This window comes from Candoia aspera, chromosome 2 (assembly GCF_035149785.1).
Source record: "Candoia aspera isolate rCanAsp1 chromosome 2, rCanAsp1.hap2, whole genome shotgun sequence".
Taxonomy (NCBI): domain Eukaryota; kingdom Metazoa; phylum Chordata; class Lepidosauria; order Squamata; family Boidae; genus Candoia; species Candoia aspera.
In genome coordinates, this window is record NC_086154.1 from 89,450,832 (window position 1) to 89,476,913 (window position 26,082).

At 38.1% G+C, this 26,082-nt stretch overlaps 1 protein-coding gene across 3 annotated transcripts in view; it reads left to right on the top strand.

Annotated features, from left to right (window-relative positions):
* The window catches only part of HTR4 (5-hydroxytryptamine receptor 4), a 182,675-nt gene that overhangs the window by 114,875 nt on the left and 41,718 nt on the right, over positions 1 to 26,082 (top strand). For 2 of the 3 annotated variants that reach the window (XM_063292437.1, XM_063292436.1), the window contains exon 6: positions 10,264 to 10,339. The exons of the other annotated variant lie outside the window; for it this stretch is intronic. In XM_063292437.1, the coding sequence (XP_063148507.1) occupies positions 10,264 to 10,324 (61 nt within the window). In that variant the 3' untranslated portion in view covers positions 10,325 to 10,339. The remainder of the gene's footprint in view (positions 1 to 10,263; positions 10,340 to 26,082) is intronic. 3 annotated transcript variants of the gene reach the window in all.

Here is a 26,082-nt window from a genome sequence, read left to right on the forward strand (position 1 = left end):
TATATATATATATATATATATATATATACACACACACACACTATATTTTTTCTTTCTGTTTTTAATCCTTTTTTCTTTGCATTTTTTCTTTTTTCTTCTTACTCTTTTATATTTTTCTTAGCTTGTATTAGTTTTTTTATCTAAATATTTCTAAACTTTAATAAAAATTATTATTAATAACAAAAAAAGTAAATATGGGCCGGTTGTAACTTGCCCAAACCACCCGGGGATGCTTGAACGGCCTCAAGTTCGAGGAGAGGTTGGAAACCTACTTTTTCAGCACCTTCATAACTTCAAACAGTCACTGAATGAGGCAGTCAGTAAGTGAGGACTATCTGTACCTTTAAAAAAAATAGCATGGATACCTGTTCCATTTTTGTTTTTACAGTCTTCTTCAATAAATTCTTTGGCCTATTTTTAAAAAGAGGCTTTCCCCCCCTTTTTTTAAAAAAAGCATTTTGTTTGTCCAAGTATATACTATTTTAAGATATCTCCGCAACACCCTGAGAGCAGGATAAATAAGTAACATCAGAGTATATATTTCACTAAAATAGACAAGTTCTAGGATTTTAATTTGAGCTGCTATTGACAGTAGTTCCTGTTTTTAAAGCTTTATGAGACTCCAGGAGAGGGTGAGTCTCAGGGACCCAACTTCTTTCCAGAATTATTAATAATGGTATAGAAAACATGCACCTACTTTATTGTTGTTGTTGTGCAAAATCACATTACTAATGGATTTGGTTAAGAATGTTAATAAATATAAGATTATCATGGGAAATACATTCTGGTTTGAGGCAAAGCATTTACTGAAGGCAGTCCTCATTTTTACAAGTAGATGTCAAAGAGTTAAAAAGTAATTTACAAATTGAGCTGCAAAGCATATTTAAGAAGAATCATTTTATTTGCTATGCAAATTATGTCTCAGAATGAAACATGATGCCTGTGTAATTTCATACCTCCATGTTAATTATAGATGGTTACATGCCATTGAGCTACCACAGCTGAAGCAGTTTATATCTATACCTGGAACATACAGACAGACCTATCTATAATCCAGTGGGTGAGATCTGGTCTGCAGTTAGGTAAAATAAAGTGTGAAGTGCTTAGAGCATGAATCTAAGAATATGAAAAACAAATATAAGAGATGTATTTTGACAGCTCAAAAAAGCCCTGTCCCCAGGAATTCTTTTCATAACTAGCAAGAGGGATGTTTAAGTTAATTTCACTTGCAACAATAAGACATTACCAAAGGGGGAAAGATAACAAAAGCAGAAAAAATGGGAACTTGGTGGTGCCTGTATATAGTATTTGTCTGGCTTTTGTAAAAGCAAATACATTTTGTAAAGAAACTTCCTATACGTTGGGCTAGCTGTGCAACCAGACCTTTTGCTGACTCCTTGCAAGCTTCCTTTGCCTTTACTGGTTCCTCTTTTAGACGGGAATGTAAACAAGCTAAATTAGTTTTTATCATCACTTGCCATTTCTGACTATCCATCTCTTTCCCTCTCTCCTTTCATCCTCATGCGTTAACATCTAACTGCTATTGCTTCTGTTGTAAAAGAGCAAAGTTTAATCCACATTTTCTCTTGCTCTGGAATTGTGGTAACTTCCCAAAAGAGATTTATTTGGCATTTCTCTTCCCTGTGTGAACCTTCCTATTTGCCAAGCAGCGTTTGTAACTCAGCAGCATTGTAGTGGCAATGCGGAAGACTATTGCATTTCAAGGAGCTTAAGTGACATATTTTGATTTTTCCCCTTCACACAAAGAAGCTTACAATTTATTTTGAGTTATACTGATGTTTAACTGGCTTCTTGTTTTTTTATTCTGTTCGAAATGGGGGAAGGGCAGAGAAGAGAAAACCCCAAGATTGTTTTTGTCAAGCACTAGCTTATCTGTCATTACATCTGGGGCAAGTTGAACTCATCCTCTGTTCCTCCCCAGTAGCAAGAGACCTCTTCCAGAAAATTAGAAACATTGGAAGTAAATTCCAGGCAAAAATGGGTATGATCAAAAACAAAGATGGCAAGGACCTAACAGAAGAAGAGATCAAGAAAAGGTGGCAAGAATATATGGAAGACCTGTATAGGAAGGATAACAATATCGGGGATAGCTTTGACAGTGTGGTCAGTGAGCTAGAGCCAGACATCCTGAAGAGTGAGGTTGAATGGGCCTTGAGAAGCATTGCTAATAACAAGGCAGCAGGAGACGATGGTATCCTAGCTGAATTGTTCAAAATCTTGCAAGATGATGCTGTCAAGGTAATGCATGCTATATGCCAGCAAATTTGGAAAACACAAGAATGGCCATCAGATTGGAAAAAATCATACCAAAAAAGGGAAACACTAAGGAATGTTCAAACTATTGAACAGTGGCACTCATTTCACATGCCAGTAAGTAATGCTCAAGATCCTGCAAGGTAGACTTCAGCAATTCTTGGAGCGAGAATTGCCAGATGTACAAGCTGGGTTTAGAAAAGGCAGAGGAACTAGGGACCACATTGCCAATATCTGCTGGATAATGGAAAAAGCCAAGGAGTTTCAGAAAAATATCTATTTCTGTTTTATTGACTATTCTAAAGCCTTTGACTGTGTGGACCATAACAAATTGTGGCAAGTTCTTAGCCGTATGGGGATACCAAGTCATCTTGTCTGCCTCCTGAGGAATCTGTATAACGACCAAGTAGCAGCGGTAAGAACAGACCACGGAACAACGGACTGGTTTAAGATTGGGAAAGGAGTATGGCAGGGTTGTATACTCTCACCCTACCTATTCAACTTGTACACAGAACACATCATGCGACATGCTGGGCTTGAGGAATCCAAGGCTGGAGTTAAAATCGCTGGAAGAAACATTAACAATCTCAGATATGCAGATGATACCACTTTGATGGCGGAAAGCGAAGAGGAACTGAGGAGCCTTATGATGAAGGTGAAAGAAGAAAGTGCAAAAGCTGGCCTGCAGCTAAACCTCAAAAAGATTATGGCAACCAGCTTGATTGATAACTGGCAAATAGAGGGAGAAAACGTAGAGGCAGTGAAAGACTTTGTATTTCTAGGTGCAAAGATTACTGCAGATGCTGACTGCAGTCATGAAATCAGAAGACGTTTAATCCTTGGGAGAAGAACAATGACGAATCTCGATAAAATAGTTAAGAGCAGAGACATCACACTGACAACAAAGGTCCGCATAGTTAAAGCAATGGTGTTCCCTGTAGTAACATGGCTGCGAGAGCTGGATCATAAGGAAGGCTGAGAGAAGGAAGATAGATGCTTTTGAACTGTGATGTTGGAGGAAAATTCTGAGAGTGCCTTGGACTGCAAGAAGATCAAACCAGTCCATACTCCAGGAAATAAAGCCAGACTGCTCACTTGAGGGAACGATATTAAAGGCAAAACTGAAATACTTTTGCCACATAATGAGAAGAGAGGACACCCTGGAGAAGATTATGATACTAGGGAGAGTGGAAGGCAAGAGGAAGAGGAGCTGACCAAGTGCAAGATGGATGGATGATATTTTAGAGGTGACAGACTTGACCCTGGGGGAGCTGGGGGTGTTGATGACCAACAGGAAGCTCTGGCATGGGCTGGTCCATGAAGTCATGAAGAGTCGGAAGCGACTGAACAAATAAACGACGACAAAAGCTTATCTGTATAGCTTCCCAGGATCTTGGAATATGTCATAAACAGGTGCTCCAGACCCTGGGAACTATCTAGTCAAAGTCAGATCCTGAGGTCTCAGTACCATGGAAACAGGGTCACCAGGTTTTAGGGCCAGACTTTGACAAAAACCTGAGGATTGCCTTTTGAGTTTGGGAGCTTGGCCACAAACCCTGATACTGGGTGTTGTGTGCAAAATGGGCTTGGGAAGCTTCCCCTCAGACTTAGGGCTGAGGACTCTGGAAATGGAGCTGCCCTGGGGTATCTCCACTGTCATTATTAAGGGGTGCCTGACAGCCTATGGGAGATTGGGTATCAACTTGCTTGGTATGTTATGATTTTTCTTTCTTTGTGCTATGCTTTTTATGCTTCTGTTTAATCTGCCTAAACTGTGTTTCTGTTTAAATTTGTTTGCTTAAGTTTATAATAAAACTTAAAATCTCTTTATTCACTGGTGTGCTTATTGTCTCTGGATCTAAAAGAACCAATTGTCTGAGCACCTGGTCACTGCTTGGACACTTGGTAGAACAAGCACATGAGGTGGAGAGCCAGTTTGGTGTAGTAGTTAAGGCATCACGCTAGAAACCAGGAGACCATGAGCTGTAGTCCTGCCTTGGGCACAAAGCCAGCTAGCTGACCTTGGGCCAGTCACACACTCTCAGCCCTCAGAAACGGGCAATGTCAAACCACTTCCAAAAATCCTTGCCAAGAAAATTGCACGGACTTGTTCAGGCAGTCACCAGGAGTCAACACTGACTTGAAGGTGGAAGGAAGGAAGGAAGGAAGGAAGGAAGGAAGGAAGGAAGGAAGGAAGGAAGGAAGGAAGGAAGGAAGGAAGGAAGGAAGGAAGGAAGGAAGGACACATGAGGTACCTGGTTGAGAGAATTCAAAACTCTCCAAAGCAATCCACCTTCACAGGAGAATGTCTTTCTTTTTCCTGTATACTTTCAGAAATCACCTGCTAAAAAGATCATCTTTAATCTGAATATAGGAGTATCACAGATTAGGATTTATATACAGTAAGTATGCCTTGTTCTTGTCTATGGCTGTGTGTAGCCAAAGCATTTCAAAGCATCTTTGCATTGGAGAATGTCCTGCTTTCTCCTTGAATACAGTATCTTTCATTAGCTTAGTCAAAACATAAGGTTTTCCATGTTGATCTACATTTGCATAGCCCTTTGACAAGCAAACCATAAATAACAATTTATTCAGAATAGTGTAGTTTAAGAGAACATTTGGCAACATTAATCCCCAGGCCAAGTTTTTGTACACATGGTTTTTCCTGAGGGGTAAAACAATATTTCTAACCGCTCTTGCCATGGTATAAACTTGCTTGTACCATGCAGCCCATGAGAACACTGTTGTAAATAGAATGAATGTATGTAGGGTTTTTTCCTTCTTCTTTTGTTGGTAGCCAGTCTGGTATGATGTTGAGCCTTTTAGTTGTTTAGGGACCAAATTCATCTGTGAAGGAAGAGAAAGTTATGATTGCATGTGATGCAAACTTCACTGCATTATTCAAAGAAAATAATGAGCATAGAGGTTTAAGTGAGATTCATGAGTTCTAGAGCAAAATATAGTGAGGTGACATGGTTGCTCATGCAAATCTTCTACTTCCTTTCCCACTTTCTTGTGCTGAGGTGGAAGATTTAATTTAGTTGAAGCAAACATGCAGAGAAGCAAAGGAACAGGGGAAGACTGAACTTTTTTGGGAACAGGCTATGTGTACATTTTTAGCTGTTGGTCAGCTGGCTAAATGTCTTTATGATCGTGAGGCTCCTGTTGTCTTCTGTTTAACTGGTCTTCAGCTTGAGGGCTAAAAGTATGGTAGGATTGAGGACAAATTTGAAAGCTGTCATCAGCATACCTGCAGACTGGCCCATCTGTAGATGTCGCATTAACTGTGAAGATCTGTGGGGGGATTGTAATCAAATTCAGTTGAATGCATTCAAAACATTCCCATAGAGATAGCAATTATACATGACACAGGACCTGCTGATCTCTGTAGACTTCTCCTTGCCAGAATTAGATTGGACAGTGGAAAGTCATTGAGTCTATGGTTTCCATTCCGTTTTCACTGGACTGAAGGATAGTTCACTACTGCCTCCCCACTTTCAGGAATCTTGTTTCTGGTCCTGCAGGTCTGAGCATTAAACTACAAAAGGGTTATGAAGTCACTTCCATGCATACTTGCTTGTGTGTTATTATTTTAGTAAAACAATACTGCCTCACACGTACTGGATTTCTGAACATTTAAAATATGGAAGTTACGATAGAAGATGAGTCATAACAGAACAATTGATACAGGGAACAAGTAGCAACTCGATAGAGAGAGAGTTACAGGGCACCAGGCTACTGTGAACAAGTTCAGGTCTTCTGAGGCAGATCAGTTACTTCCAAGAGGCTTGAAGAATTTTGCAGATGTTGTCCCAGAGCTCCTTCATGTGTTCTCATGATCAGCCTAGTGCCAGAGGATTGGAAAAGGGCAAATGTTCTTTGTTTCTTCAAAAAGGTAAAAAAAGAGAACTCCAATATCTTCAAACAAATCATCTTGACATCAATACCAGGCGAAATTATGGAACAGATTATTAATCAGCTTGTGAGGATTTAAGAAATAATGCATTGCTTAGAAGGAGCCAGCATAGGTTTATCAAGAATAAATCATGACATATCAACCTGATCTCCTTTTGAGCTGAATGATCAGTTTAGCTGGCAATAAGGATGCAATGGACATTGTGTTCCTTTACTTCAGCAAAGCATTTGATCTGTCTCCCATTAAACCCTAATAGAGCAGATGACAAAATATGGCCTAGACTCTGATACCATTTGATGAATGGTACTCAGTGAGTTAAAAGTTACCCAGTAAGTATATAGCAACTGCTTTGTGTCAGGTACTGAGTGAAATACTACAGGGCTCTGTTCTGTGATATTAAACCTAATAATAATTTATTAAACTTGTACGCTGCCAAATTCCCAACAAGTCTGGGCGGCTCAAAATGATCAAAGAAATTACAACAAAATCAATAACAGAAAAAAGATGGCAAACATCTAAAATTTAATTACCAAATTTGCAAATAGAGGGGATACCAAATACCTTAGAGGATAGAATCAAAATTTAGAAGAACTTTGGCAAGCTGAAACAATTGGCAGAAACCAGCAAGATGAATTTCAGCAGGGACAAATGCAAAGTCCTGTATTAGATAGGAAAAATTAATGATGAGAAAAATCAAAGGATGGGAAAAAACACGCTGGGCAGCAGTTCGTGAAAAAGATCACAGGCTAAACATGAGCAATATCAGCCCTTCAAGTTAGATCAGACTAGGAATCCAATGTCTTGTAGGACAGTACTACTTTTATTGTAAAGCTATAATAACAGAATCTTGCAAGTCTGAAATGGGCCAGTCTGCAGTAATGCTGATCACAGAGCTTTCAGTTTTGTTCTCAACCCTGCCATACTTTTAGTCTTCAAGTTAAACAGAAGGCACCAGGTGCCTCAGGATCATGAAAACATTTAACTTGCTAACCAAGAGCTAAAAATGTACCCATAGCCTGTTCATAAAACTTCGGTCTTCCCATGTTCCTTTGCTTCTCTGCCTGTTCAGTCTGTGATCCACTAAAACACACAGATCCTTTTCACATGTACTGCTGTCCAGCGTGTTCGTTCCCATCCCTTGGTTTTTCTCACCATCCCTTTATCTTGGTGAGAACTAGGGAGGGGCTTGTCTGAGACACTGACTCACATTCCTGCCCTGGACTCAGGCCTCTTTTATCTGACCATTGCCTTGGTAGTGGCTCTTCCTCCTGTCCCTCAAGGCCATTCCCTCTTCAGCCAACAAAGTGATACAGTTGGGAAAAAAGCAGATGCAATGTTGGGCTGCATCATCAGAAGTATCACAAGGAGTCATCATATCTCACTATTCAGCATTGGTTAGATTGCATCTAAAATATTGCATCCAGTTCTAGGCACAACATTTTGGGAAGCACATTCACAAGCTTCAGCATGACCAGAGGAGATCAACCAAGATAATAAGGGGCCTGGAAAGAAAAACTTACAAGGTATGCATTTAGCTTGGACAAAGACTCTGGGGAAACATAACAGCTGTCCTCAAATATCTTTGAAGAAGATTATAAAAGATGGGGCAGAATTGTACAGAGTTGTTCCAGAAGATGGAATAAGCAATGATTCAAATTACAAGGAAAAGGTTTCTGATTGGATGCCAGGAAGAATTTCCTAATGAATAGATTAGGAAAGATTATAAATCTTTTATGAGAGATTATAAATCTCTCATAAATGGGAGGCAAGTAGTTAAATGGAGTCTGGATGGCCATCTGTCAAGGATGCTTTGATAACAGATTTTGCACTGTACTGTTGAAATAGAGGATCTCCAAGGTTGCCTCCAACCTTTCTTTTCTAGTGTTCCATCTGGGGGCCTCTTTCTCCATCTTCGTTCTCCTTTTCCATCTCTCTGCCTCTTGTGATAAATGGCTTGTTTACAAATGTTCATAATGCCTTGTTAGCAAGCAAGCAGGTACATAAGCACGTTAGTCCCAAAGTAAACACCATCTGGCATCTCAGAATCTTTAATGGTATTTTGTTTCTGCCAGCCAAAATCCACTTGCCAACCTTTAACCTGTTACTTCTGAGAGTCAAGACTGTTTTCTCCTCCTTTGGTCAGTTTCAGATTAAACTATTTTTTTTTTAAGTTCTGGCATTAATTTTACTTGGGACAAATTATTTTGATAGTCTTTTCCTACTGGGCAAGTGAAATTCCGATACTTTTCTCAGTAGCCACTAATCTAAATTTTTTGGTGCTACTTGGAAAATACCCAACTATGGTCTACAGCATATATACTTTTGTTTCTGAGGCCCAAATAGGCTGTGATATTTCTTTTACTCCCAACAAGCACAAGCATTTGCCTGAAGCCACATATGGCAGTGCAATTGCATGAGGAATGGGAGCACACTTATTTGTTTGTTTGTTTGTCAAATTTATATAGCTGCCCATTTCACAAAAACAAGTGACTCTGGGTCGCATAGGACATTTACCTCTAATTTTGCTTTAGTTTTAGTCTATATTAGTGCTTCTGATTCAATCTGAGAACTGTATGGAGACCGCTTAGGCTACAGAGGAATGCAAACCAAGAAATAAATTGTGTTCTTGCTCACAGTAATGCATTTTTTTAGGTGCACAGTGAAAAAGAAGCTGAAATAATTTGTGGGTTTCCTGTTGGTAGATCCCTTCTTCCTCTGCCACCCATCCCCAGTCAGAAGGTTAGACAGAAAGATGGGGAAAGGGTCACTTTTCAGGTTTTCCAGCTTGGAAGCAACTCTGCTACTCTAAAGCTTTGATGTTGTAATACTGCTAGAAAGATTGGACCATATATAACTCCTAGTGAAAGGATTCTACAGTGATCAAGCACCAAAGTCTCTGGAACAGATTATGCAACAAACACACCGCATGACTGCAAATCTCTCTTTTTAGAGCATTGAAGGTGGGTGGACTCCAATAGTCTTTGTCCTTTCCAAACGGATCAATTACAGTCCTCTTTCTCACTTTCCTAAAGTTAAAAATAAGTTTATTTTAAACTGAAATTCAGAGGTAGTACTCTTAAGTTTGTCTCTTTCTTTCTCTAGAAGTAAAATAATAAAATGAAAATAATATTAAAGCAACATGGGAACCAAGCACCATTAAAGGCAGAAATCCCAGACATTATGGTAGTTTAGAAGAATGTTCATCTGGCTTTCCCAGAAGGTTCTTGGCAGCAGGTTTATCTGTAAAGGAAAGTTATTCTTCCTTAATTTGAGTTAATCTATCTGGAATTCCTGGAACCTGATCAAGTGGAGAGAAAGAGCTGGCCATATGGAAGGCATGCAGTCTGTGATTGGGTCTAGTATTTGTATAGACTGTATGCCCTTAACAAATAAAGGGGAGGAAAGAAGAGAAAGCTCACATTCTGTTCTATGGAGATTTTTCTCTATGGGCACTAAGCTTATGGACAAAAGGACTAAGCTGTTATTATTATCTGAAGAATGGATATAACTCTGTAGAGCATATGCTTTGTATACAAAAGTCCCATTCCTTGTAATCCAGAAGAAAGGATGACTTCTCTTAACCCCTGGAACTGAGCTAGGTAGACCAGTAAACATGCAAATAGCTACGCTCTTAAATGTATCTCCATGTAAAAGAAGCCGTAAAGGACCATGCATTTTATTCACTGCTGAGAATAATGAGATAATATAACAAGTTAATAGAGGATTCTTAAGTAAAACTTAGGTAATCCCACAGTATCAACAAAAACGAAACATGACGTCTTGACAAAGGATTAGAAAAAGCAAGCTTGTGCTTCTTCTTTCACCACTCTGAAGAAAGAACTCTTCTTACTGAATTAGTTAACACTTTCAGAGTAATGAACAAGACAAGATACTAAGGGCCATCATTAATGTGGAATGGCAGTATCTTTCCACATTATTTGGACAAACTTTGCTAGGAGTTTAAGTATCTGATAATTTGGCGATAGATCTCTCATTAACCATGTTTTGTGTTTTTCTTTCCTTTCCTCCCTCGTCCCACTGTGTCTGTCTGTCCCTCCTTCCTGCACTAAAAGTGGCTGTTCCACTATCTCCAAGTTCCTCCTGCTGTTCTGCAATAGACCAGTTCCTGTCTAGCCCTGAATATATTCTGTAAGTCTTTTATTTTATTACATAGGATTACACATTTCTGTACATGTATGTGCATGTTTGTATATTTATCATTTTTAATAAAACTCCATAGCTTTTTCATTGTTTCATGAATCTCATCTGGCATTTGGCTGGAAAAAGCCCTGAAGAATTTGGCCTAGAGGCCTTCTGCTCCCTGGTGTTTCTCTGATGGTTTCACCAGGAAGATTATGGAGAATGAGATGGGTGTCTGTGACACTGAAGCAAGGGGTGGGTGAGCCATATCCATGGCATCTCCATGAACCATAATGTTTCTTTGTCATATATTGTGACCCTAAAGGAGTACTAGGAAAATAGGAAAATATAATAGCGGCAACTGGAATATCAAACTGGGAAAATGGCATCAAAATAATCAATGAACCTCAATGTAGGTAACTATATAGTGATGCACATGGCAGCCAAAAAAATTCCTGAGTTAGCAGTGATTAGCCATAAAAGAGATCCTAGGGATAGTGGGCTTGGGTAATTCAGTAAAAGCATCCATCCAAAGTTCAGCTGCTGTGAAAAAGGCAAATTCTGTGATGGGATCATTAGGAAAAGAATAAAAAAAATAAAACTACTGATTTGTAACACTTTCCTACAGATTTACTATACAGTTCTGATCATTGCGTATCAAAGTGGGTCTTCTTGAGCTGAAAAAAGAAAAATCAGTCCAAATAATCAAGAGGCTATAGCAACTCTCTTGGAAGAAGAAAAGCTTGCAGTGTTTTGGGCTTTATAGCTTAAAAAAAAGAGGAATAAAAGGGGTCGTGTCTGGTCTTTATAGAATTATACCTACCCTGAAAAAACTAGAAAAGGGTCTTTTTTTTCCTTCTTTGCCCTACTAGAACCTACAGGCTATCCAAAGAATATTAATGGTGGGGGGGAAAAAAACCAAAATGAACAAGGACTTTACATAGTCCTTAACTAATGCTTGGAATTCACCACCAAGTAACATCACCAGTGTCGCTGACTTTAAAAAGATGTTAGATTCATGGAAGTCCATTTTAGTAATGGCTACTGATCATGATGGCTTTATAGGTTATCTAATATTGGCTGCAAAATAGGTTGCTAGGGATATTAAATGAGAAAATATTCTTGCCCAGATATTCTTCTTGTGGCTTCCCAAAGACACTCTGGTTTTTCAGTGGCTATCCTTGACAAAGTGAGATAGGAAGTTATGAGAAAATTATGTAGAATTTATTGCAAAATATAACATGTGTCAGTTTCTAGCAAATTCAAAGGACAAGACAGGTGGCAATTGCTTTTTTTAATATTTCTGAGCCTGAATATGGCTTTGCCAAGTGATAGGGATAGGGAGTGATAGGGATAAAATATTGTGATGCAATATGTGCACCAGTCATGCACAAAAAGTTTTATCACATCAAAAGAAAGAAGGAAGAAGGTATTTTCTTGTGTTCTGAGGGTAGGTCAGATTTTTTCATAATTTTCTTTGTCTACCTGTCTGCTCAGTAGAACAAAGATGATGAATTTTATGAGTTCACAGCAAAACAGTGAGCCTAAACTTGACTATCTGGCTGGATAGGTGGGTGGGTGGGTGGATAGATTTATTTCTCTGCTCCTGAATGGCACTCAGGGGAAGTAGGACATTTGTATAGGGATGTAACTAAGTGTTATTGGTAATGTAAACGTTGTCCAGTGACCTGCCCCAAAATGGTCCATCATTTTTACTGGAACCTTTTTTATATGGTCTTTAACACTTGGGAAAATCTCTGCAATATATCTAATCTCTGCAATATATCTTGTACAACAGGAATCCTTAAATTAAAAAAAAAAGATTAAAAAAAGCCAACTTAATTGCAGAGAATGATAGAAAGCAGTTAATTCAATGACATTCTCAATATAGCATTTCCTATTATGGAATTAGTTTTCTTCACTTATTTTGGCTATCCTGATATTTCTCAGACCTACGTTCTCAAGCTGAAAATTGTCTTTTTGGCAACTCTGTGCAAGAAGGGAATCGAAACTATTTTTATTTGTATCATACTGTAATCCATATATGCATGTTTGGTTTCTTGGAATACCTTAATGCCATAGGTAAAGGTAAAGGTTTCCCTTGACGTAAAGTCCAGTCGTGTCCGACTCTAGGGGGCGGTGCTCATCTCCGTTTCTAAGCCTTGGAGCCAGCGTTGTCATAGACACTTCCGGGTCATGTGGCCAGCATGACTCACGGAACGCCGTTACCTTCCCGCCGAAGCGGTACCTATTGATCTACTCACATTTGCATGTTTTCGAACTGCTAGGTGAGCAGGAGCTGGGACTAGCAACGGGAGCTCACCCCGCCGTGCGGTTTCGAACCGCCGACCTTCCGATCGACAGCTCAGCGGTTTAACCCGCAGTAAAATATGGAGCCTCACTCCCACCCCCACCCCAATTTTAGTGCATTTGAAATGAATGACACTGAATGAAGAGAAACAAACTAAAGAAAGAGAGACAAGCTAAAATAATTTATGAAGAATTTGATAAAGGATCATAACTTCTATAAAAATGGGTTTTTCTTCATTACTCAAAATACTGGAACATGGAGCCATTAAATGGCACAATGCTGGAAGATTATGGACAGTTAAAATGAAGTATCACTTCATATAGCACTTAATTAAGCATGGACTTATTAAACAAGATAGTGTTTATTGTACCCTACTTTGGGACTTTTTTTTAATGGAAAGCAGGCTAAAAGAATAAAACAGAATAGAATTTAGAACTGGTTTTTTTTCTTCTGTTATTGAATGGTCAAACTTTAATCATGCTGTCATTGGACTGATGCAAGGTAGAACATCAGATCAGTTCTTAGCAAAACATATGCCTACTTAAATTTAGCTTCTACAAGATGGCTGCAGCAGCCAGATATTTTTACCTGTTTTCATTTTGAATTGTTCGTTTTGAATTGTTTATTGTTCCGTACTATGCCTCATACATATCACTCCCTGATAAAATGGGGTCAGGTATGCTAATAAGTAGATTCCAATAGATTTATATGTGAAAGAAAAATAAACATAGGGCCAACCTTGGTTCTTCAAATCAACCTGAAGCATCTAAACAACTGAAAAATTGCCAGCAAAGGAAATTTTGAGTAACTTGAGTTAGTAAAGTGATTCAAGTGTTTAGAATTCTGCTAATAGATTCAGCAAGTATGCATGATAATCTGCATTCCACTCACCTTCTTTGAATAAGGAATATTTTGGGGATGATCATTCATAGTGAAAAAAGTAGTACAGTTAAATATAAAATAAAACCAAATTAATGACAGCTGGTACAGCAACCAGCCTTAGAATTGGAAATGAAGACATAGAAGTGGTGGATAGCTTCTGCCTTTTAGGATCAACTCTCAGGAGTAAAGGAATTCGCAGTCAAGAAATATGCTGTAGATTAGCACTTGGTAGGATATCAGTGAAGAATTTAGAAAAGATTTTCAAATGTCGTGACATATCTTTACCTACAAAGAGTAGAATCATGCAGACAGTGGTTTTCCATATGATGTTCTATGGATGCAGAAGTTGGATTTTGAAAAGCAGGATAGAAAATGTATTGTCACTTTTGAAATTTTACATTGGAAAAAATTCTTGACAATACAATGGATAGTCATGGAAACAAACAAATGGAGCATAAATTCAGTCTGTCTACGGGTCCTGTCAGCCAAGAAACGTCAGTTGGTGGGGACTACGGCCTTCTCTGCCGTAGCACCTGCCCTCTGGAATATTCTTACTTCAGAGATCAGGATGTCCCCAACCCTGTTGACCTTCTGTAAGGGTGTGAAGACCTGGTTATGTGCCCGGGCCTCAGGCCCCAAGTGTGTTAAGGGCCCCATTTCTTGGCTATATTAACATCCATTCATTGTTTTTTTTATGACCATATATATTTATTTTGTACTTTTAATTGTTTTTAATTATTTTAACTGTTTTATGGTTGTTATGATTGTAAGCTGCCCAGATTCATTTGTTGAGATGGGCAGCTATAGAAATAAAATAAAATAAAATAAAATAATAAAACAAATCAATCCAGAGTTACCAGTCAAGGCACAAATGACCAGGCTCAAACTATCATAGTTTGGACCCATTATGCAAAGACCCAGTTCCCTTGAGAAGTCCATAATACTGAGAAAAGTGTAAGGAAATACAAGAAGAGGACAACCAGCAGCAAGATGGATGGATTTGATAACAATAAATTCACCATTAAGAGACCTAAAAGGTCAGGTTGAGGATAAATCATCTTGAAGAAAGTCTGTCTATGTAGTCACTAAGAGTTGATACTGACTTGATGGCACTTAGAGACAAAATTATCTACTTTACAAAAACTCTTTAAAAGATTAAATGGCTAAACAATGCCTTTTAACTGTTGGAACTGTCAGATATATCTGTGCAGATGGAAGTAATCAGTAGGAAAGTACAAGTAATCCTTGACTTATCACCATTCATTTAGCAACTGTTCAAAGTTATGACAGCACTGAAAAAAGTGACCTATGACCAGTCCTCGCACTTATGGCCGTTGCAGCATCCCCATGATCACATGATCAAAATTCAGATGCTTGGCAACTGGCACCTATTTATTTATTTATTGTATTTTTATTACCGCCCATCTCCCCCACTCAGGAGACCCTGGGCGGTTCACAATTTATGACAGTTGCAGTGTCCCAGGGTCACATGATCACCATTTGCGACCTTCCCAGCCAGCTTCTGACAAGCAAAATCAACGGAGGAAGCTGGATTTGCTTAACAACCATGTGATTTGCTTAACAACCACAGCAAAAAAAGGTCATAAAATCAGGCACAGTCACGTGATGCCTCACTTAACAACCATATTGCTTAGCAACCAAAGTTCCAGTCCCAGTTGTGATCGTAAGTCGAGGACTACCTGCAGATGAGTTGAAAGATGCATTTGACAGTGTTGGTAAGCCATGTACAGAAAATATGAACCTAACTCCATTAGATAAAAATTCTGAGAAACTGGGTTATTAACAAATGGGAATTGAACCCACTCAGTAAAATGTAGCAAGTCTCAGAATGAGATGGAATGAATTCTTACATCTATCAACCGAATCAAATCACATTAAATATTACTTATAACAGGATAAATGGAGGATATGGTCATTTAACAGATCCACTATTTCCTTTCTAAACCAATGTCTCCATATCAGCACTGATCTTAGGAAGTGCAGTTACTGCCAAGCTGTGAAGGTAAGGAATGTTTTCCTTACATTTGAACATACCACCATCCCAGCTGTGTTGCAGAAGTTGAGGGACTTGATATCTTTCCCATGCCTGTGTTCAAGGAGGAAAATGAATCAAATTGCTCTGCTATTCCAAGCAAGAAAACAAAAGCCAACTCTGAGCTCCAGCTATAATGATTCAACACATTCTGAGTGTTAAGGCACACCCAGCCACCCAAGTACTCCCCCACTCCCTTGTTGGAGCAAATCCAAGATGGCAACTCTAGCAATCCAAGGGAGTCATGCCTGGGCCTGAACACAGCCTGCTTAATTCATTTAGCTTGATGCCATCGGAGGAACAAGTGGACATTCCAGCAAAGATTGATGAACTCGGGCAAGCCACAGTATGCATGCAAGAGAAAAGACAGATGTGTGGAAGGACAGACTGCCTGGACAGATTAGAAGCATCTGTGTTCCTTCCTTCCCTCCCTTTTCGGCCCTCATCCAGTGTCAGGATGACATAGCTGCCAATCAAATGGGGGAGGAGGAAGAAATACAAGATGCCTGCCTGGGAGCCCTGCATGAAGAATAGATGGAATAGGCAGAGCTAAAGCCCAGGAGTAAAAGTAAAGAGTCAAACTAAAGGCAGCCAGGCTGAAAAAGAGGTAACAGGAAAGGAGGCAGCAGCTGAGAAAACAAATATGAAAGCCTTTTTCTTTTCTTTTTTTTGAGGGAAAAGTTCTTCTAGCCATTTCCCTTAGCTGCAGCAAAGTTTCAGAAGAGAAGAGTCAAGCCCAGCCAGGAGCAAACAAGCAGAAAAGGTGAAGAACAGAAATAGAAAACAGAAACTAAAAAAAAAAAAAATAGATTGAGCTCTGTAGAAAAGTATAGCTCTGTAGAGAGTGAGCATAGGTATGTATAAGTTTTAAGAAAAATACAGAGTTTGACAATAAATAAATACTTTAGACATATAGAATAGAAAGCTATGAGGATAACAGTGAAATTTAAAAATCTAGTGTAGATATAGAGCCTAGAGAAAATAGATAGTTAAAATAGAATATAGTAAGATACTGGTTTCTGAAATAGTTGAAGGCATTTATAATTTATAATTTCTTTCCCTTTTTTGGTAAGCTTTTCTTGTTTCTGTAAAATAAAAGTGTCACCCAGCCATTGAAGGGAGATACAAAAAAGCAAAACAAAAAAGCAAAAACCAACCAACTGTGCAAATTTCCAGTGCTTTTTGTTTTGATAGTTTTGTCCCCTGGGCTATTAGACTCCTGAACTCTTAATAACCCCTTCTCACTCCATGGGTACACATGCTGTGTGTAGGACTGATATTTATTAGGGATCAAGATTAGAGGAGTGGAATGGGTAAAGAGTGTATATACATATTATAGTAATTAGGGTATTTTTATTTTATTGCTGAGCCAATTGTAACAAAATTTCATTTCAATCTATGCTTTGGTGTATAGTGAAATGACAATAAAACCTAGTCTAGTCTAGTCTAGTCTAGTCTAGTCTAGTCTTGTGTCTTTACTGAATCTGGGTCAGATTGTGATTCAAAAAGAACCCGTGACAAGATGAACCTTTGTGCAATACTTTGCCATAGAAGAATAAAGTAGATGCAAACTAATCAAATAAAACAACAGACCACTTCGAGTCAGTTGGAACCTCTCACTATTTATCAAGTGCTTAATCATAGCACCAATGAGGAGGAACAAGAATACGCTCAGCCTCAAAGCAAGCAGCAGTAAAAAGAGATTTTGATGGAAATAGAATGCCCAATATGGGAAAGGAGATGGCAGAACATACTGATAAAAGAAATGGATTCCAAAGACTTTGAAGAGAACCTTACTGATTATATTTTAGCCATAATCAGAGGAAACATGAACTAAGTCCTTTGGAGATCACTCCTCTGTCAAATACAATCCTGAGATTCAGGAGGTTGCAGCACGAATGAACCAAATAATGCTGATTCCCAGGAATGTAACCACTCACCCTGAAGAAGAAAAGCTCCCTCACATCCAAGTGCCATGTGAGGATGACTAGCCACAGTCAGTGCATCAAGTCTGGAAATCCTCTCTAAAGAGTGCTCCTCAACAAATTATCTAAATGTGCCTGTTAATGGACAGTCAAAACATTTATAGGAATTGACTATTTTTTCCTAGAACATTGGTTGGTATTCTAAATGTAAGGATAGATTGTTCATGGATTAGAATCCTAAGTATAACATTATTCTGTTATGGAAGACATGGGCTATTGAGGACATAGAGCTTGACAGTTATACTGTACAATCTCTGAAAGCTACTAGATCTAGGAAGGGAGGTGGCTAAGTGGAGTACTATATATTTGTGTTTCATTGGTGACTAAATTGAAATTCATTTGCTATGGCTATAAGTCTCCAATTCAGATTTTGCCATATTATATTTATTAGTATTTATTTTCTCCTTCAGCCATTACAAAAACAAGGGAAATAAAAATGGTGTGTAGGTAAACATGTAGGTAAAATCTTTAATAGAACAGATGCCAAAGGCCTTGGTGATACATATAAGGACACAGAGGTGTTAGAAGCTGTTCAATCAAGTTTTACAAGGGACGTATTTCTAGTTCCTCAGTGTGCCCCAAACTCAGTCCTTTGGGCTGAGGTTGGAATGGCATGGATTAAAATTTGAGTGCAGATAGCATGGGTTAGCCATTGTCCTAAATTAATGTTCAACTCAAGTAGTTTGGCTGCTCTCACTCTTCAAGATAAATCCCAGGCTTCTTGGTAGAAATTCCTTAGTTCTACAATAAAGTATTGTGGACTTTTACCTAATGAATTGATCTCAGTGAGTTTGAAACAGGCCAAATAATTATTTCAGCAGTGTGCCAGAGATACTGACTTCCAGAATGATTTCAGCCAAGGTCCACCTTGCTTTATCCCAATGAAACCAGGAATAAAAGAAAAAGGAAAAAAAGTGTGGTACCTTCTTATTATTATATTGCATCCAAAAATATGAGAAGAATGTTTAGATTGGCATGCTGCTGGCCACATGACCCGGAAGTGTCTATGACAACGCCGGCTCCAAGGCTTAGAAACGGAGATGAGCACCGCCCCCTAGAGTCGGATTCGACTGGACTTTACGTCAAGGGAAACCTTTACCTTTTAATGTTCTTCCATCTTCTTTTTTGGAGGGTAGGTTCTGCAACATTCCTAAAGAATAACCTCTCTGACCTAGTAGCGAAGGGGGAAATTGAAACTGAAGATCATGGACTGCCTCTTTTATAGAGATATTTGGGGTACACATATTTCCCCAATCACAACACAATATTTTGGCAGGGCTTAGGATGACTATCACAACCTCCTAACTGATAGAACATTGAGATCACAGGTAGTGTAGCTGGGCTTTGTATACTGGCTATGATGGAACATAAACAATTGCTTCAGGTGGGATAAGCCCAAGTATTGCTTTATTGTGATATAATTTTATATGTATTCTGGTACATTATTTTAATTATATGTTTCAGTTTTGGTGTGCCTATTATTTTATTTTTAAGTTGTATCTTTTCATATTTTCATCTCATTATCTCATATCTTTTATTTTTATTGGTCTGGATCAATACTCAATTCCTCCTTTTTAACTTGCTAAATATTTGCTCCCTTGAATTTACTGACTGCTATTTAAGTGTATTTTTTATTGAAGAATTTCTAATTTTTACTGTCTCTATAGGTCTGCAAAATATACCAGCAAGTTAAATACAGCTGTTTTACAATTAATAAAACCCAAACTCTGGAATGAATAGTTAAGACTTAAAGGGTGCTTGGGAAAACTCCTGCCACTATGCATGAATATGCATAGTTTCATTGCAAAAATGTGGACCAAGTTTATCTCTTCCCTACTATTTCTAGGAAAATTCCTGGAGAACTTTTACAATATTTGTGTTTTGTGGGCAGAATCTCATTTCCACTAAGAATCATGTATTATCCACATTAAAAAAAAAGAACTAAGATCTAGAGAATGAGAATAAATTCCAGTTGGACAAGAAATTTGCTTCTGTCAATTGAAATTCTATAATCCGATATCCGCTCTTACACTCCCTAGACTTGGTGTGTATTCATCACATTGTTATTTCCATGTTAAAACATCTTCATTGGGTGATGGATTCAAATCAAAAACACATTCTGCAATTTGCCATCGATAAGACCAGATCATATTTGTCAGACTTCGAAGTCAGAGTGTTGATTAGACTCCAGCAGAAATACATTCATGTTGCTAAGGCAATTTAAGAACAGAGTGATTCATCTTAGAAGGGAATTAGCAGTACCAATTTTGATCAAATGCTGACAGTCTGCAAAAGGAAGCATGGGTGAAGGAATAAAGGGAGTTGTGGTTGTAGGAAGCTGCCAAGTACATAAGTGAAGGATCATCAAGCTCATTCAAGGCTGATAAACAGATAGATTGATTTTAATACATTATTGTTATGAGCCAAAGGACAGAATCCCTGTGAAAACTTTCTCAGTGGAAAAGGAATTATGGAGATATTAAGTTTGAGTTTTAATTTATAAAACAGAAAGTTGCTAAGTGTATGATAATGTAATTAGGTCTTTAGGTGTATGTGACATTTTGCTGATGTTGCATCAGTTGAATTCATTAGTTGAATGTATTGGAAAGATAAAACAGGGATCTTATGCATTTATTGCAAAACATTTAGCAAATTATATACTGTTAATGCAGTATATGGCTATCCATTGATAACTCCTCCTGAAGCATAGCTTCTGTCCATGGGACAGTTTAATTCTTCTTTTACTGCCTGTCATATTTACCCTTAGATCTTTTCTGGACAGTTTGAGACTGGTGGCCCCCTGGGGTACTAGGTACAGGAAAATTATGTTGCATGAATGGAAATCCACTCATTCAGCACAGAGTGTTGTCCTGCTTGATATTGGCTTCTGTCATCTCAGTACCTGGTCAGTGATGGTTCAATCAAAGGATGTGGTGTAGGAGCCAGCTGATGGCCAAAACGTAAGACATGCAGAACAAGGAATCTGGATAGTTGTTACAGATACTGAGAAACTGATACTCAGGACCATGGAGAGAGATCCTGCAGTCTGGATTTAGATAATTACAAATTACTCTAGCACTGTTCTGAAATAGCTGGCAGCGTTTACAGTCTGGCTAGGAGAGACCTTTTAGTAACTCCATATCTTCAGATCTTTATGATTTAGCACTGTTGTCTCTAATCATTGCCTTCTTTGGAGAGGTGCCAGTCAGAGGAATGAGGATTTTACTAGTGAATGCTTCTCCAGGTCTTCTGAAACACTGGAAGTATCCTTGAGGGAGCAGCAGCACCTCATTTAGATTCCTAGGTTTGGGTAGGAGACCTAGTTTGGAAAGCCAAGCTGTCAAGAAGCCAGAGCTAATTTTGCCTTCTTGGAGTTGTTGCCCCCAATAGGTAAGGATTTACTATCCTGAGTCATAACATACTTTATTGACTTATTTTATTGAGTTCATGGATGTTTTAATGAATGCAAGTTGCAAACTGCCTAGAATAGGTAGCTTATAAATAATTGTAATAAATAAATAATCCTTGGAATTTTTAGGTAATAGCAGTATGTTAAATTGGGGAAAATCTTTGTTTTCATTATTTATTGAAACTTTAAAAATACAGTGAACATATAAATTATTCCCAAACTTCACATTTTATTTAACTGACTTAAAAGAAGAACGAACCCATAGAATTCATGTTTACATCCATACAGAAGTATTGTTCTAAAAAGGTTTATTCTGAACAATGTTTACATTACAGAGAGTTTAATAGTACATTATTTTCTAAAGACAAATAACCATATCCTGCTTCTTCTTGGCAAAGAAAATTATTTGTTTTAGTTACAACTGTTAAGTCTCATGGAAAACTGTTTTGCAGGTGGTGGTGGTTATTATTATTTCAATTTATACCCTGCCTTTGTGACCAAAGGACACTCAAGGCAACTAATTATTATAAAAAAAGAAAACAATTAAGATCACTACTAATTTAAACAGGAAAAAAACAGCTGCCTAAAGAGGAAAGTCTTAACTTCTTTTCTAAAAATTGCTGCTGAATAACAACTGAGGAAGTTCATTCTATAGCTTGGGAGCAACCAAAGAAGGTCCTCTCCCAGGTGCCTGAGAACAAAACCTCAGAATGCACAGGTATATTTGAGAGTCCTGTCCTGTTTACCTGAGGGTCAAGATGGGTCTATAATGAGAAATTATTATCTATTTCTTCAATTTATACTCTGCCTTTTAAAATGGGTTCAGTTCTGAATTAAACTGAGACGAGAAAAAATATCTCAGATAAACATGTGGTGATTTTTGCTAGAATAAGTTCTACTGTCTCCACTCAGTAGGGTAGCCATCTGGGCATTCTTGGTGTTCTCTAGAAGGCATGGAATTGACCATGTGGTCTGGGAATTCTGAGCCATCATATCTATAAGGCATCAGGCTGTGGAAGGCTGCCATAAAGTTTATCCCTAATCCGAGGCTGCTACTTCAGTGTAAAACACTTGCTACCAAAGAGGAGAAGGATATCACCAGCTCACTCTCATTGACTTCAGAGAGGCTTCTCCCAGTTTGGTATGCTATAGCCTCTGAAAAACTCATAACCTTTCCTCTGCTTTGAGGGTTCCCTGAAGATAAGCTGCCAGTGGTCCGCAGAGGGAGATGCCGGCTAGCTGGCATGCTTTCTCCTGCTTCTCTCCAGAACTCATAAATGGGTAAACAAGGAAACACTACTTCGTTGTGCCTCTAAACAATTGGAAGACATTGCAGTTGTTTCAATATGGGTGGTATGCTCCCCATATTTGCACTGATTAGCAACCTGGCTGCCACTTTTTGCACCAACTGAATGTCAAGACACGTTTCAAGAATGCTTTTTATTAGTGCTTTATCATTTTACTACTAAGCTGAATGAAAGTATAATTCCTTTTGGCCACTTCTGTGAAAATAAATATGCTCTCCATTACTTCTATTTGTGATTATGATAATCTGTTAATTATCTCTTACTGGAATAAGGGGTATCTTCTCTGGCTTCTTCAAGAATTGGCATAGTGGGTATTTTAATCAATATTGAAGTACAGTGAAGAATCCACTTTGGAGCCAACTAAGTATATCATTATTTAAGAGTGAAATGTATTTCACTTCATGTGTTTCTGAATGGTGAGAGGACTTTTGCTTCCATTTCGAATCAGCTGGCAATGTACAGGAAAGTATGAATGCTGGATTCTCCTGTATTTCTCTGGCTTTTGACACAATTCATCAAAAAGAATCCTCTAGATCACCTGCGGGACTTGTTGGGAATTCAAGGTGTTCATACTTCAGTAGTTCAAAGTATATGAGCAGAACATTATGTCAAATATATATAACCAGAAGGTGAGAGGATCAGAAAGTATATAATGTGTCGTGAATACTCTGACAACTTAGACAACATAATGTTATCCAACCCACAACTGATGGTATTCTGAACTAGTTCATGGATAAGAGTTAACAAATAGCTGACTCTAAATAATAACGAGTTTTTCATAGGTAACTGAGCTTGAAATCTAGGAAACCTGCTTATGATTTTTTTTAAAAGGTCAGAAATACAATGATTGAATTAGCTTCTTGATTTTGCTTTGCTCCTAAATACTTTTGGTAGCCATAGAGGATTTTTAAAAACAACATTTTGCTGACTGTACAATTTCATGGCTACAATTTTTCATCTGTGATAATCTCTTAAATTGCCTTATACAATGTGCCCCCCCACAGAACTACCCTAGAACACTTCTTAGAAGCTGTTGCTTTGTAGTGGTTATTCTTTTCTACTGGTAAAGTGCAGTTCTTTTGCTGAACATGTTGATACAATTTGAATCAGATGTGCTTTGAGTGTTATAATGTTACCTCTTTAGCTTTGATCTCAATAGAAGTATAGTAAATAAGTCACAAACATTAGTGCTTCATATTCTTAATTATACCCCAGGAATCTCCTTGAGGCTCTTTATCTTGGTATGATAGCACATCTAGTATTGGTATCTATTGATAGCCAATGGAAAATATAGAGATTCAGATACAAGTTGAATTCCAAAGTTTCCAAAGTTCCCAAGTCACCCAGTAGGTGAACTGGGACATTTTCTGAATACTAAAAAAAAGTGAAGCTTGTGACCTATAAACACTTCTAATATTTACCCTTGCATCCTTGCCTCTAAGGCTAGAGCCAGAAAGCGAAGTGTTCAAAGTTGTTGGTTAGCAGAAAAAAATGCATATTCTTAGATTAAGCCCATCATTGTATTCCAGTCCAAACTCAAATTACATGGAGGCCTTACCAGCAACCAGGGTTCAAGGGCAAGGTAATATATGTTTTTAGTTCCAGGCAAACGTTGAGATTTTCAAAGAGCTTCAGCATCATACAGCATGTGGATACTTAAATATAGGAGTCTCCCAATCTTCACAGCATTTCTCACTGCTGAGCCCCCAAATAGGTTACTCAAGGCACCAGCCAATTCCTGAGTAGATCTTTCTGGGTCAGATATCTCTTAATACAACTGCACATTCCTGTCTCCTCGCCTCCTGGCTAAATATAGAGGGGAGAGTCAACTGAGTGGATGAGATTCTGGTTCTGGTGTTCAGGGACAAAGACAGGGATGGGGGGCATGATTTTTCTTCTCTGCTGGCCTTTCTGTGTCGGATCTAATCAGTATCTTGTTTGCTCTTACCATAAATGAATAAAAATGAACTCCTGATGATTTTTGTAGAGAAACCTGGAAAAGTGGGAACAGGCCAGAATTACACATTCTTATGCAAAAGGAATATTTTGTATTGTACTGAAGCATTGAAATGATAAAGAAGTGAAGCATACCGACAAAGAGAACAGTAGACAAGCCAATACATCTTTTTCATTGAAGTGCATTTGAAAAGAACTGGTTCTCCATCAGAAGCTTCATACGGACTAAGGCCGGTGGAAGTAGATAAAAAATAATTTAGCTCTGTGGTTCTGAATGTGACAGCCAGAATGGAAATTTCTCCAATCACTGAAATTTGGACAATCAACTTTCTCACAGAGTTGGAAGTATGCCAGTTTCTCCAATCCAAGCAATGTTGTGCTTGTTTGTTTTTGCTTTATTTTCAGTCTGGTTAAGGGAAGGCTAGTGTGTTTATATCAGTAGTTAAACACTTAATGTGCTAGAATAGCAGACTAAAGGATTGTCCATCTGCTTGAGCTCTGTCTTCCTGGTGAATCATGGTGCAGATGGCAGCGCCATTTTCAGAGCTATAAACAGTATCATTGTCATAGCTCTTTGAATGGTACTGCCATATGTACCGAAAAAGCAGCATTTAAATGCATAAGGGCCTTGGGTCAGCTGGATTGTCTTCCTAAATGATGTGGAATCCTGTAGTGGGACTGAATGCTCCATTAAGCTTTGGAGGAAATACTCCAAGGATGTTTTCACTTGTTTAAACAAAATCCAAGACTGTTACAATGGGTTTATCAGACAAATACCTACGTTCTGATCCATGAAAAGAACAGCAGCAAGAAGAAAATAGAAGGAGATAGCTTGCATGAACTATTGTGCCCATGGGATAGTCTATCTCATCTTATGTGTGTGTATGTGCAAATGTGTGAGATAATTCTTTTCAATAAAGCAATGGGCCAAATCTATTGTTCAGTAAGACTGGTGTCTGATTGCCCTTGTGAATAAGAATACCCATAATCTCTGCTGCAAAGACAGAAAAAAAGTTGAAAACTAAAGATCTCTTGTGAGTACAGAAAATAGGTAGAAAAAATAATAGCTTTCAACAGGTATAAAAGTTCATCAGACTGATACCTTATCTTGAACCACCATCTTGAACCACTATCATGGCGTAAAGCATATTTCAAAATAAAAATTCAATTTTTTTAACAGTTTAGCTTGGGAAGCCTCATTTCAAGGAGTATATTTCCTAATCTGATAAAGCTCAAAGTTGAACAAAGTTTTAATATACCTCTAATGGAGAAATGGAGAAGCCAAGGGAACTATACTAGCTTACCATTGAAAAAGTAGGATAGAAATTTTCAAGTGAGGCTTCAGGACTTGAAAAAGATCTGATCAGCATTAGTAAATCTACTGGCTACTTTAGCTCTATGAGATGAAATGGTAAAGTGAATGAACATATTAATTCATAGACCATTTCAATAAGCAGCTTAGGCACATCCTAGTGGACTGCTGTATGCTCAGGACAATCTTGTTCATTCATACTGTACCTGTAATGAAATGAAGAAAATCCTTTGCACAGTAGGAGAACACAAATTTTACATGCAGATATTACCAGGTTCCGTTCTAGCAGCTCCAGATTTAAAAAGATCTAGTGGCAGACAATTAGGGAAGGCACAGTATTACTTTGAGAGCTTGTAGAATCCTCACTAGTTGGAGTAGAAACTATTGTATCAGATTTCTTTCACTGTAGTACTTTCTAGTGAAGTAACCCTACTGATCTTTTGGAGTAAACATACAAAGAGACATGTAGCATCTTAAAGACCAGCAAATTATAATTGCGTAAGTAATTATAGTCCAGGGAGTAGACTGTGATTCACA